This window comes from Malus sylvestris, chromosome 11, assembly GCF_916048215.2.
Source record: "Malus sylvestris chromosome 11, drMalSylv7.2, whole genome shotgun sequence".
NCBI classification, from domain to species: Eukaryota; Viridiplantae; Streptophyta; class Magnoliopsida; order Rosales; family Rosaceae; genus Malus; species Malus sylvestris.
The window spans coordinates 26,488,696-26,503,430 of NC_062270.1; the positions used below are offsets into that span (position 1 = coordinate 26,488,696).

The 14,735-nt window shown below is 36.5% G+C and overlaps 1 protein-coding gene and 1 pseudogene across 1 annotated transcript; both read right to left on the minus strand.

Moving 5' to 3' along the window:
• Positions 1-1,548: 1,548 nt before the first annotated feature.
• LOC126588314 (uncharacterized) lies at positions 1,549-3,742 on the minus strand. The gene is made up of 5 exons (XM_050253386.1): positions 3,619-3,742; positions 3,318-3,427; positions 3,152-3,212; positions 2,994-3,032; positions 1,549-1,649 (listed from the first exon to the last, which is right to left on the minus strand). The coding sequence occupies exons 2-5, from the start codon at positions 3,423-3,425 to the stop codon at positions 1,549-1,551; spliced, it is 309 nt and encodes a 102-aa protein (XP_050109343.1). The 5' UTR covers positions 3,426-3,427; positions 3,619-3,742.
• Positions 3,743-6,967: 3,225 nt separating this feature from the next.
• On the minus strand, positions 6,968-8,311 carry LOC126590330 (receptor-like protein 34; annotated as a pseudogene).
• Positions 8,312-14,735: the final 6,424 nt, after the last annotated feature.

A 14,735-nucleotide genomic window follows, 5' to 3' on the forward strand; every position in this document is an offset into this window, starting at 1 on the left:
GCTTCCCTATAGTAGCTAGGCTAGCTAGAGCTATTACATCCAAACATCTTACTCTGAGCCAAAACAAACGTTTCCTGGCCGCAAGGTAAAGAAGAAGAATCTTGAAAAAGAATTCATGACTTCCGAGTCTTCAATTGATCAACATATCAATTCACCACTCACTCATCGATCGACTCATATTTTTTTATATATTTATGCTTTGCATGAGTTGTGGCATTATCCACAATATAGTGCTTACCGACCCGAAAATGTATGCGCGTGATTCAGTACAGGGCAAAAAAGCATTTGCAATTCGCTAAGGGTGCGTTTGGTACGCGGGACGGGACGGGACGGAACGGGACGAAGCGTTCCGTCCCGCGTTTGGTGCGCTAAAAATGGGTGGAACGGGCTGTTCCACGGGACAGATTTTGGGTGTTTTTGCGTTCCACCTCCCCCCCTGGAACGGGTTTGTTCCACGTATGTGGAACACAATGTTTTACCATTTTAAGACAAATATACCCCATGTCTTTTTCAAAAATTACACCTTCGTTCCGTCCCGTCCCGTCCCGTCCCATCTGCGTACCAAACGCACCCTAAGGGACAGAAGAGATGGTTAAATTTTGTCACCTTGGTTAACGTAACTATGACAGGGATAGGAACTGTTTTTACCTTCTAATTTATTTATGTTCGATGACTTGAGTCTCGACAAGTCTTTAAGGGGTCGTTTGTTGCACCGGACTGTCTTGAACTGGACTAGCTGCAGGGACTAAGCTGGACTAACTTAGCGAAGCGTTTGGTGCAGTGTCGGACTAAGAAGCAAGATAATGAAAACAATACTGTTCATCAGATTTGTGTTTGCCTAGACTAGGACTACATTATTATTCTATTTTAATAGCTCTAATACATGTGCCCAACGCCCTAAAATTTTTGCCATTGTGTAATAGAGTAATGCTACAAATCTCATGATCTGGGTTAATTGGAGCATATTTTTGCCATGTATATAATGAATCTTAAAAAAAACAGGACAATTGTTTTGTTTTTAGTACCTGCTAATAGAATTGAGACATATTATAGTTGAGTTTAAGATGGCAAATTGGTGATCAGATATTTATAAATTTTCAGAATTCTTCAGTTTATCATACAATGACCAACATTACATTTCAAGTGGATGAGACTCCCCACCCCTTAAGGCACATTCAGGCAGCAAAGTGAGTGTTTGGGAACTTGAACTATGGAATTTCTCAACTCTATTCTATATAAAGGCTTTTGCAACTAAGCCCTCACTAGCTTATGGGATCCGTGTACACAAACCCTAAGCTCTTTTAATCCACATCCCTTCTCTAAGCTCTTTTAATCCACTAATGTAGCTTGGTTTAAACTCTATCACCCCAAAGAAGAAAAAGAAGAGTGCCCAATACATGCAACTTCAACAAATGCAAGTACATAAGAAAATACTTGTGATAAGCCAATCTTTGTCATTGATTGACTCTTAAAACATCATTCACAAGTATATAAGAAGATACTTGTGATAAGTCAAACTTTCATCCAGGATATTTTACAAAATGCTAGTTAACTATAGTATAGCATTGCAAGGATATGATTAATTGGCAACGGGAACAGCCCTGATTCTTCATATATCTTGCATGTAATCTTGGTTAGCCATGATGGCACTGCAAGAAAGAGATTTTATTGTTTTGAGCAAAGGAATTAACAAACAATGAAAATACTATTAACAATTGCTCAATCACATAGAATTTTAGAACTGCCTAAAGATTGCTTTATCATCAGTAGCTTTGCACTTACTACAAGGAGTGCCACCACAATTATTTTCACATATCAAGGTAATAATTAAACAAGTCTTCACATATCAGGAAAGTTGTACATATTTAAAGATGATTTATGGCTTGTAAAGTCAATAGTTTTTTTTTTTATTTTCCATGTGGAGGTAATAACTTCATGACTTGTTCAATTGTAAATCTATTTTCTTTGGGGGTGGCAAAATCTCACACACCAAATAGTCCATGTGATATTAGTGCACTTTATACTTTTTTCGAAAAGAAATTTACTTTCAAAAAGAAATAGTATCAATATAATATAGGGGAAAATTGTACACTATCTATAACGTCTATATTACTCAAGAAGTAGTTGCAAAACAAAGCTAGACATTACAATATAAGACAGAAAACAAAAATTAAAAACACCACGACTCCAATCATAAGATATAGCCTCAAAAAAACTATCCCTAAACTCCAAGAATACCTTTGCCGAAAATGAATACTACATATGATAAGCATGCTCTTGAGCATGAGCAGTTTGATTAGTATATTTTCCTTTGGTGGGAGTTGGTAACAACCACCATTCAGAATCTACAAAATGAGGTCAAAAGCTAATTCCAAAGGCCAATCAATAAACCAGGATGTGTCCTATGGTTTTCGCTACTATGGCTTGATTAGTTTACTTCCCAAGAATCATTAAATCTTTCCATAAGAGAACCATACAAACTGTGAGACTTCTTTAGCACAATCAAACACTGCCTCCAAACTTATTCCTCCTCAAAAGACCTTTCAAGACACCTAATTACGTCTTCATTAATCGGTTACCACTCTAGACCCTCCACCTTAAGCCATGTTCCTCACATGTAGCACAAAGTCTCTTGAAGAAAACCATCTTATTTACAATTATTTCCTCAATTTCCATCCACATTATACTATCTGCTTATTCATGTTGCACTGGTTTTGTTTTTTTCTTTCTTGATATTAACAAGGAAGTTCCAAGTTATACCATCTGCTTATTCATGTTTCTACTACTAGTTTTTTTTTAGATAAGATACAAACTATTAACCAAGTACAAAACACGAATGACAATAAATTTGTCCGCACAAAACCAAACAGGATAAAGATAATAAACATAAAGATATCAATGTCAATATCGCACAAAACCAAAATGGGTAACGATAATAAACATAAAGATATCAATGTCAATATCAATTTGTGAAGACATATATTCTAACTTTCAATCCTGTGGCAGAAGACCCTTTTCATGGACAATACTACCTGTCAGTCAAAAGAAAAAACTAACTCCATTATTTGTATATGCATAATGTAAGTCAAATTCAAAGGCATTACATGGAAAATCAGTATGCATATACCTATTACCTAGACAGAACACATACCCCACTTTTGTAACCTCCTATTCTTTAATGATTTCCACTTTGATACTGGGCCTTCATAAATCTATAAAGCAGGATGAAGCCATCATACAAAGAATTTCAGGTTAAAAAAAAATCAATAAAGCATTGTAAAAGATGAAGGGAATATGTAAGGAAGAGGGATTTCTACCTTATTTAGAAGCATGGTTTGTTCATTATCCGTAATGAAGTCCGGGATGTATATTAAAGTCGGAACAGATCCAACTTTGAAATCATCTAAGGTCACCTTTCTTTCCATCCCTGTCGGAAGACTCAGAAGTCTAAGAACCTCCACACAAGGTATGGACAACAAAGCAGCATAATCAAGTTAAAATTTGTTCAAGTGCAGAGGTCTATCATTGAAAATTTCTCAAACCTAAAACAACAAAATCAAATGAATATCATGAGCTGCAAAACAAATCGACGAAATAAATCGAAGATTTGAAGTTTACCAGACAACTCGGAGCAGATGAGGGCGAGCAAATGCAGATGATGGTGAGGAGGACGGCGATGAGGGAGCAGGGCAAGGACGACGATGAGGGAAGACGCAGAGATGAGGACAAGCAGGACGAGCGACATAGGTTCTTGGACGAGTGACTCTCTCGCGGCTTTCTCTTAGGGCTTACGAGTCTGCCCGAAATTGGGGATCCTCGTTAGGAACTCGTAAGGAGGTGTATAATCCGAGCGAGTCCGACCTAAGGTCATTAAACCTAATCTTGGTGCAGACCAAACAAGGGACTACAGTCTAGTCCAATCCAATCCTCCCTAATCCTGTCAAACAAACAGGCCTTAATAGAAAAACTATGCCTTCCAACATCTAATTTATTAGTATCAAGTCTTTGGTCAACAACGATAATAAACAACATCATCATACAAACTTGTAGTTATTTACTATTCACTCTTTGGTCGAATGAATGCTTTGAATCATGTCATATCGTTTGTAGCAGGACATGATGAATGTGATGGAGTGATGGAATTCAAGTGACTTTACAACATTGGTATTGGTATCTCAAGTAAGAGGAGAAACCTTGCAATGACTTTAGGCTACTCCCTATATTGCCAATTGATTTTATAATGAAACCTCAACTTCTTCACTTGCAACATTAACAAAATAAAGGTCCTGCCCTTTGGATATAGGGATCGTTCTGTTGAGTACAGGAATTGGAAAGGTGGGTTCCTTCGGAATCGAATTGGGCAAACTCGAAGACTGACGTATTGGGAATTTGTTCATCGAATTTGGTTTTCTGGAACTTTATTATCCTCATGTTTTTTGCCCTCTAAAATTTCAATTTTTTTCTTTCGGTATTCATGTTTATGTTCAATGGTGGAGCCACATGGAAATGGAGGCCAGGATAGGAGCAGGCCCATCTTGGAATTATTGGTGTATTGGTGATTAGTATTTGACAATAGTGGAGGAGTGCTGAGTTCGAAGCTTATTGAAGCAAAAAACATTTTTATTTTTTTAACCAAAAATTCTGTTTTTTTTTTTTATCAAAATTCGTAAAGAAGTTATGTACTTATATAATTGTCTCAACGCCAATTTTTTCATATGAATCCTAAAGCTCCATCACATTTGTTTGATTACAATTTTTCATGCCAATTTCCAACTAATTATATTGCTATATTTTTCTACTTTCTTTCATATAGCTAAACGACCCCTCTTGGGACCGATTTCTAGCTCCACCACTATTTATGTATGGCATTGGAATCACATAAAAGAGGCAATCTTGGCTCCTTAAGAATGAGAAGGGGTACTTCCTTAAGATGATTTGTTATTGATGTATGAACTTTGTGCATATAATTGAAACTGTGCATATTATAAATCACACTATAAAGGACATATCTACAAAAAAAATAAATAAAATATGAGATCTTTATAGTGTGATTTCTAATATAAACGGTTTCGACCAGATGCACGAAGTTTCATAAATCGGTAACAAAGTATGTTGAGAAGAAACTCCTCCTTAATCTCATCTATTGAGGGGCTAAGTTAATTTCTTACATAAATAAATAAAAGATAATCAAATGGCACAACTAAACTCGAGGAAAAGGGTTTGAGGAAGCTTAGCAACTTTTTCCATTGGACGCTCGTTGTGCAATGGGGATGGAGATGTCGGTTATTTCTAAATTTGGTAAGGACACGTTTGCTCTCTTGTATTCAAATTCCCTTACCGATGTTGGACTTTGTCCTCACATTTTTACATGCCTCCTCACTGTTTATTTGATTTATACTGAGTCTTGATTATATTTGTTTTCACTCTCATGTAATGGAGTAGACCTGGTAATTTCTTACACGACCCATTAACACGACACGTAAACGACACGAAAATAACAAGTTTCAGGTCAACACGATAACTAATCGGGTCATTATCGGGTCACACGATAATAACCCGTTAATAAAGGGTCATTAACAGGCTTACACGAGAGTGACACGAGTAACCTGTTTCGACACGATAAGAAAAAAAAGTTATTTTGATGAATTTAATTTTTTAAACTACTAAAAAAAAACTTACTATAAAATACAATAGATATAATGAATATGTATATATTGTTTATTAATTATTATTCTATATAAATTTTAAAATTGAAGTTTTATTTATTTATTTATTTTTATTGTATATTATAGGCAAAGATTGAGATTAAAAATCATAAAACACATTAAAAATAAAAATATCAAGTAATTCAAAAATACCAAACACATTAAAAAAATTATAATAATTAATTTACATGTGCGAAAAATATGCAAACGCTCGTAGTCGCATCCTCTACGCTTTGAGGATGGGTATATGATCGTGTGAATTTTTAAAACCATACAAACTCTCATGAATAGTATTTTTAAGGGGGTTCAAAATAAACAAAATTCATAATCATTAATGTATAAGTCTGAAAGATGTGAAAGCATAATAAACGTTCATAATTGCATACTCAATGCTGAGACGATGATTACATGGTCGTTTAGATTTTTAAAACCCTCCAAATCTCATGAACAATGTTTTTTATTTGAGTGCAAAATTAATAATAATTATTGTAGAAGTGTGAAAAATGTAATCACTCGTAATGAAAAACTTTATAACTTTCACGAAGGCGTCAACTCAGAAATTTAGTATGTATATACTAATTTAGTATTATGTTTTACATTTTTTGGTCAAATTATGTTTTTCATTTTCATTTTTATTGTTTTTAAATTTTTTTCTTTTTAACCGGTAACGGATCAGGTCATATTACCCGATAATATTAACGAGTTAATTTCAAGTCAGGTCATATTACACGTTTACTTTAACGGGTATTACACAACACGACCCGTTAAGCTATCGAGTATGACACGAAAACGACACGAACACGAGAAACACGACATGAATGCCAGGTCTATAATAGAGTGGCGGTGGTCAAAGTTTACATTTTGTACATTGTTTAATTTTACAAGTGAAGAAAGATTTTCGAAGTAGGAAGGGCGATCTATAACTCTGTCACATAAGCGATGTATAAACCATTTGGATATCTTTAACCAAATAGGTGCCATCTGTATTGAACAAAAAAAAATGTTAGTTTGTTTTTTTTTTTTTTTTTTTAAACTTTAAAAAGTTAATTTTGACTTCCCAAAAAAAAAAACAAATGAATTATGAGACTGTAAAAATCCAAGAAAAGGAGAAAAAGAATATGAAAAAGAAGGAGGGGGAGGGTGTGACATAAACCCTACCCCTCTAGAAACGAATATCCAAATGATACAAGTAAAATAGAAGGGTACATGAAACCTAACATCTCTAAAACCAAATCTAAAAGGTCTAAACCAAGCAAGTTAAACAAACTTATACTAACCCACTTATTGTAAGATACCAGCATAAACCAGACCACACACAATAGTACAGTAGACACTAACAACAGCTACAACATGAACTTGAATTAAACAAGGACCAAGTCATTTGCCTCCCTTCCCTTTTGGCTCTTGGCTGCCTCCTCCTCTTGCTAAATGTCTCCGCAAACCATTCATGCCTCCTGTCTGCAAAAGCGTTCCCGACAACAATTCCAATAATTAGACCACAAAAAACTCCTGGAAGAACCACATACCAATCAACCTTAAATGGAATTTCAGGGTCTTCATCTTCTTCAAAGACTGAAGGTGGCGGCGGTGTTGAACTCTATCCTTACATTTCTTTGACAAAGGAGTTTCCTTGGTATGAATCCTCCTGAAATGTATTAAATTGTTGGCCAAGTGGAATAGGCCCCATTAGATGGTTATGGGATACGTTGAAATACGCAAGGAAATTGTGTTACGCCAAATTACTGGGGATACTTTTAGAGAGCTGGTTTTCAGAGAGTTCTAATAATTCAAGAGCTGTCAAATTCCCAACAGATGAGGGGATGAGACCACTGAGAGTGTTGTTGGAGAGGTTTAGGAAATGAAGGCCTCTTAGTTTCCCAATGATGCCTGCTGGAATCTCTCTTTCAAATCTATTACTTGATAGATCTATGAGTCTTAGAAGATAAGGGGTCTTCAAATATTTCAACTCAACCCCATTTGCAAAAATTGTGATCTTGTATTGATAGCTATAAATGAATTCAGTTGGGCTGGCGGAAGAAACTTCAAAATAAGTTTGGTTGGTTTCATTAACAAATTTCATGAAATTCCAGTTCTCCAAGTAGTTAAAGGGCAACATATCGGAAAAACCATTGTGATATAGATCAATGATGCACAAGTTTGGAAACTCATGGTTAGTTGCAGGCCCAAAATGAGAACCTTCAACACTGGCAGTTCCCTTAACCAAGGCGGGAAAATGTCTCTGATGTAATTGTTTCCGAGGTTAAAAAACTTCAACTAAGTGTAGTGGGCCATAAATCTTGGTAGCTTCCCCTGCAAATGATTGAAACTTAAATCTATCACTCTCAAACTATTTTGTTTGGACATAGTTGAGGAATATCTCCCCCAAAATAATTGTTCGGCAAGTCGAGTACTTCCAAAGCACTGGAGTTCCCCAAACATTGTGGAAGCATACCACTTAGGTTGTTGTTGGCCAAATTAAGAAGTGTTAGATTCATGTTGCAGAATAGTAGTGAAATCTCTCCATTAAAATCATTGTTTGCAACATCATAAAACACAATTGACTGGGGTGAAATTGGTAGTGAACCTTGTAACAAGTTGGACGCCATTTCAAAAAAACAAGAGACTTTTCCATGGAAGAATGAGTGGATTTTGGTCAAATGACTCGAGACCTGTTAGGAAGTTAAATTATAGTTCCAGACTCCATAGAGTTTCTCTAGATATATTCCAGAACCATTTTGGTATTTGACCATGAATATTATTGTCAGAAAGTTGTAAGTCGTACAACTCATCCTGGTTTTTTAAAAACTTCGGAAACTCTGTCAAGTTGCATGAATCCAACCACAAAAGTTGAAACTTTGGAAGAGTAACATCCAAATTGGGTTTAACTTGCACAGAAAATTGGTTGTATTCAATCCTGTTGTAAAATCGATGGTGTGTGCAGTGGAATAAATAAATAAGACACAAAATTTATGAGGTTCCTCTACAGTCAGTGTGACTGGAGTACGTCCTCAGGGCAGCAGTGGTGCTTTCATTATAATTTGGAATAATATGAGTACAAAGATAACTCTCTCTATTATCTCCTCTCCTCTTCCTCTCTTTTCTCTTTTCCTCTCTTCCTTCCTATCTCTCCCGTGAATCACCCACTTGATGTTGTGTGGGGTTTGCTTTTATAGAAAAAATGAGTAGTGTTAAGCAAGCTTCTTGGATATCCACTTGTTGAGTGGATGAGTGGACATCCATTATTTACAACACTCCCCCTTGGATGGCCACAAGTCTTCGATTGTCTTGTTAAAATCTTGATCTGTCTTGGATGCTCCCCCTGATGAGTATCTCCCCCTGATTTCAAATCATTTAGGCTGATCGTTGATCATTCTACTTCAATCTCTTAGCGAAAAGAGTTGTCGAAAGAGGTGTTTTACTTGTTGTTAACTTTCCACAGGCTTTCTCTTGAACTGGGTTGTAGGACTTTCTGCTAGACTTGCATCGAAGATCTGAATTTACTCCTTTTATCTGGAGCGGAATTTGATTCAAGGGTGGTGGACACTTGATCTTGAATCGGACTTGTGATTTCTTCAAGGACTTCGAGGCTTGATCTTTAATGAAATTGGACCATGAGAAGCTTCACGTGGCAAGTGATCTTTGGCTTTGTCGGGGATGAATCAGCACGTGTTTGTTGCGCTTGTCTCCACATGCTTCAATGTATTATTTTCACTTTCCTTACTTGCTTCCCTTGCTTAAGTAGTATTTTCCCTACTTTTCCCCCATGCATGTGTGGCATCTTCTCCTACAGTATTTGCCTTCTGATGTAGGAGTGGAATGCAACCCTTACATTTGGATGGTTCACCACTTCTTGGTGACTGGAGACCCAGCTCCAACAACAGTTGAAGATGACTACTCGAGAGCTAGGTAAGCAATCAGGAACGGTTCCAGGCAGTCGGTTCCTTACTGGGAATTTGAGTGGAGGTTCCGACATATTGCTTTCTTTATCCTTGTTTTTGCAGGTAAGAACAAGGACAAAGGAAAGGACATGGAGATTGCATGATATGAGATACTCTTGCTCTCGTCGCTGAAGATATGAGATAATCTTGCTCTGGTGTGACTTGTGTGAAGAGGTATTCTCGGAGAGGAAGAAAACTGAGCATTTTGAGATGATTTGTTGAAGATGCATTCTCGGAGATGAGGAAGAGTTGGACATTATTGCAGGTCTGCCTTGTTATGGAGAACAGAGGTCGACATATATAGAGATTTCCCAATAGCAAGTGGTGGTGCTGTGCTTTTACTTTTGTCAGCAACTATGGTGTAAATAGAACAGTAAGATTTACGCGTTTTCAACTTTGTCAGAGATCTTTGACAAAGTTGCACGTGATATCCGAAAAAGATGAGATTGTGTCTGAAAAATGCCAACGAACTTTATTCAGGAAAATCTGGCTTTTGAAATTTGGAGAGCTATGTCGCTTTGATCTTTGAACAAGTGGCTATGTTGCCTCTTATTTTATAGAGACATCAATTGTGTTCAAGAGTATGCTCAGAAAGTTGCTTCCTAAGAAATTTCCCCCTTCTTGCATTTCTGAAATTTTATTTGACCTCTTTTTTCTTCATCATTTCTGAAAATGACTTGCCCATCTAACATTTGCTTAGATTTGAGTCTTAGAAGTGATACAGACGAGCAACGTCAGGATAATATATGGCACTCGTCATTCTTATCTTCCAATGGTCCTCTTACGGTTGGGGACTCTGTGATGAAGAATAACATAACTGCTACTGTGGTAGCTAGAAATCTTCTCACTCCAAAGGATAACATAATCCTTTCAAAACGGTCTGACGAGTTGGCCATTCAAGACTCTTTGGCTCTCAGTGTTCAGTGTGCTGGCTCTGTTTCCAATATGGGTCAACGCCTACTTGCTCAAACTCGCCAAGTTGAATCATTAATGGTTGAGGTGGCAAGTCTTAAACAAGAGATCAGAGGGCTCAAACACGAGAACAAAGTGTTACACATGCTTGCAAATAATTACTCGACTAGCATGAAAAGAAAGCTCGACCAGCTGCAGGAATCCGAAAGTCGAATTCAAAGTGATCACCAGAGGTTCGTTGCTAGATTTCGAAGGCAACTGATGCCTTCCCCTTCTGGTGTTTTGCCAAGTACTGGGGTGCCACATGATCAATCTCCAGTGCCTCCCCCTTCTGGGGTACTTTCGAGCACTGAGACTTCACATGAGCAACCTTTGTGAATGCTCTATCTTGTTTGTTTGTTTTAACTCATGTGTATGTACATATCTGTAATTTCTTGAAGATATTAATATATAAGCTTTATTTCATTAATGTATTGTGCCAAATACAATAAAGCATATACTTCACTAAGATGTGGTACTTCTGGACCAAATATCCATTTATCTTTACCCTCACGAAGTTAAATGATCTTTCTTAGTGTCTACATCATTTGAGTATTCAACTCATAATCTTCAATCCATATTGTTCTTTTAATATCATCGACATCATGGATAAGATTCGTGTTGGTAGATTGTTCGATCTGCAGCTCGAGACAATATTTCTCTCAACACTTTATAATCTTTCTTTACTCTCCAGGAGTCTCAATTTAATATCATCAACTCTTCAGGAGTTCTAATTTAATGTCATTGACTCTTGCAAGAGATTTTAGTATGTCGCAACAATATCATAATGATATTACTCATTAAGGCAATTTATACCATCCATTGGTATTGAGTACATAATTTATGCTTTACCCTTCGGGGGCTTACTTTAAGCAATTTGAATCCTTCATGGATTTTCTTCACTTTATGACACATTTTCCTTTGGAATTTATACAGAGCAATTTGCTCCCATGTATACTTGAGGGATATACTTATGGAGATATGAGTGAGCGACTCACAAACCTTCGTATATAATTCTCCATTCATATGAACTCGTTTACAACCTTGTGTCATATCATGTGAGTGTATTTTACTGTATTACAAATGCCCATATGTAACCTCCTTGGTTCAACATATTTTAGCTATTCAAATATATATAGGTCCATTTTTCCATGTTCTTACAAAATTGTAATGGAATTGCCTTTCTCCATTTTGGCCAATAATTTTCCTTTTGTCGACGAACAAAAGAACATGACTCAATATTAACACAACTCATTGATGAATTTAGTAGCTACTTATAAAAACCAAAATTACCATTGGTTATCATCAATCCGTGATCCCATATTCTCATGTGCATGTGCATGCATAAAAGCTTTTTATTTCTTTGGATATCCATTGCCTCTTCAAGGGCATTACACTATCTCTTCTAGGATAGTCGTAATTTAAAGAATGCGGATCATAACCTCTTCTAGAGCGTTATAGAGCTTGGATTTTAATCTCCAATTCCGGGAGTTGAGTCATTGGAACCTATATGTCTATCATGCTCCATGCATGAGACATTAACATTCCCATGTCCGTGGATTGTCCTTTCTTAGACGTATATCCATGCGGCGACTGTCATGCTTCTGGTATGCAACAGTTATGCTTCGGGAATGCAATAGTTTAGTAGTGTCATATTCTTCTTCTTTCAAATGAATGAACCTTTTGATTCTAAGGGTCTGCCACGCTTCAGACATGCAACAGATAAATCATTTACTGCCATATTATGTTGTCTAACATGGACATCAATTCTTGTAGGCACATTTGCAGCAAGTATATATGATTTCATCACTTTCATTGCATCATTCAATTATTCTTACTTCATTTTCATATTGATTGATTCGTGAATCAAAATAAGACAAATTCTCTTCATTCTTCTGGAACGATCTTTTCTTATGATTCTTCTGGAATGATATTTTCTCATCGTTCTTCTGGAACAATGTTATTTTCTCCCCCTAACGGCGGGAAAACTATCTTATCAAAATCATAATCCGCAAATCACGCGGTAAACATATCCCTAGTCAAGGATTCCAAATATTGAATGATAGATAGTGTTCAACATCAAATGCCCAATTGGCGATGATGCTTCATTTCAGTACGTTGTGGCAGTGCAATAGGCATATAGATAACACAACCAAAAACTTGTAAATGTATAATGTTTGGCTGGTGTCTAAACACGAGTTGTATTGAGAAATATCGATGTTTGGTAACTGTTCTCAACCAAACTTAATAATGAATTATGTAAAATGACATGTTTCCATGTAAAAACTGGCAATTTCGTTTTCATGAACAGATCGCGGGTAATCAATTTCATCCGCTTAATAAATGGTTCTGCTAAACCATTTTGAGTATGGACATAAGGAACTTATTGTCCTTATTAAATAGTTTGTAGACTGAGACTCTTATGTCCTTTATTACAATTAAGTTGAGGCACTACGGCACTTCAAACTTACGGTACTCATCAAGGAATTTCATGTCCTGATCTTCAGGATCCAGGGACTTCATGCCCGATCCTTTTGCATGATGGAACTTCAGGTCCCATCTTTTTTATATGTTGAGGATCAAGAAACTGCAGGTTGTGATCTGATCAAGGAACTTCAGGTCCAGTATGTCCTTATCATAACAAAAATAAGTATAATAAATAAATTAAAGCAATAGGCAGTAATTCCATCCATAATGAATAAATTGCATTTACGTAAATAAAGCTTGTGACGAGGGTTTTAATTCAGCACCATTCACACAAATCAAACTTAAAGCAGTAGGCGGTAAAACCGTTCATGATAAATAAATTGTTTTAAAGTAAATAGAACTTGTGACATGAGTTTTAAACCAACACCATGCACATAAATATCAAAGCTTTAAAGCAAATGGTAATAATTCTACCCACTGTAAATAAATTGCTTTAAATAAATAGAACTTGTGAAAGTGTTTTAAGCCAACACCATTCACATAAATAAATATATACATATTTTCTTCTTTCTTTTCAGATGGTGTAACACCATCAAAAAATCTTTACTTTTTATTTTATTTTATTATTTTCTTATTCAATCACATTCTACACCATTCCAAAAAACTTTGCCTTTTTCTTTCATTTTACATGGTGCAACGCACCTTTCCAAATCTTTGGCCCCATTTCCCTTTTCATTCTTTTATGTGCACAATTCCAACGCATCAAAAGAGCTCTTCTGGAGTTTTATAGCGCTGGCTTTTCTTTACCCTGTGCAGAAACCATCCTACTTATTTATCTCTTAACTTCTTGTAGGTAACAGTGAGCTCTAGGGATTTTCAAGCTTAATTCAGACAGAGAAAGAATTATAGGGTTTGAAACACCAAGCTTTATTTCAGAGGACTACAACGCCATCAAAAGACGGTGGCCATGGGCGCCAGGCCGAGCAGTGTAAAACTCAAGGCTAGAATTACTGTGAGTCCTCGAGATCCATAAAAAAACGACGCGGTCTGGGTTTCCAAGTCTGATGAGATTCTTCTGGATCTCTGGAAACCAGTTGTCAGGTACGAGTTTTCTTATCTCGTGACGACTTCAGGTCGTTGTAAATTTCAATTCACACCGGAATTCGGTAGGGCGCTTCTGGCTAGTTGGGAGAAACGAAAAATGGACATACCTTTGCTTGTTTTGCTACACCTTTGTTTGTCTGTAAGATCTCTCTATCTCTCTTGTCCACGAGAGAGAAAATAGATTGTAGGTCTAGCAGGGATAAGGATTAGCACATCAATAGTTAGAGTGATAAAAGAAAAAGTGATAAAAGAAAGGTTGATGGAATTTTGTGACAAGATGATCTTCCCTGTTTGACATGTCTAGCTTGCCGTCTCTACTCTGTGAGATTTTAGCTGACGGAGGTGAGAGGTAGATAATGCTTTACTGGATTTATGGTGTTGTGTTTTCCACTGACATGAGAACTTTTCGTGCTGATAACGTGTTGTAAAATCGATGGTGTGTGCAGTGGAATAAATAAATAAGACACAAAATTTACAAGGTTCCTCTACAGTCAGTGTGACTGGAGTATGTCCTTGGGGCAGCAGTGGTGCTTTCATTATAATTTGGAATAATAGGAGTACAAAGATAAATCTCTCTATTATCTCCTCTCCTCTTCCTCTCTTTTCTCTC

Excerpts from the sequence above, each read along its gene's own strand:
- LOC126588314 (XM_050253386.1), bottom strand. The coding sequence starts at position 3,425 with ATGGAAAGAAAGGTGACCTTAGATGATTTCAAAGTTGGATCTGTTCCG. Across the intron at positions 3,033-3,151 it reads TAGGAGGTTACAAAAGTGGG|GTAGTATTGTCCATGAAAAG; the intron begins GTATGTGTTCTG and ends TTTGACTGACAG. Across the intron at positions 1,650-2,993 it reads GGGTCTTCTGCCACAGGATT|TGCCATCATGGCTAACCAAG; the intron begins GAAAGTTAGAAT and ends TCTTTCTTGCAG.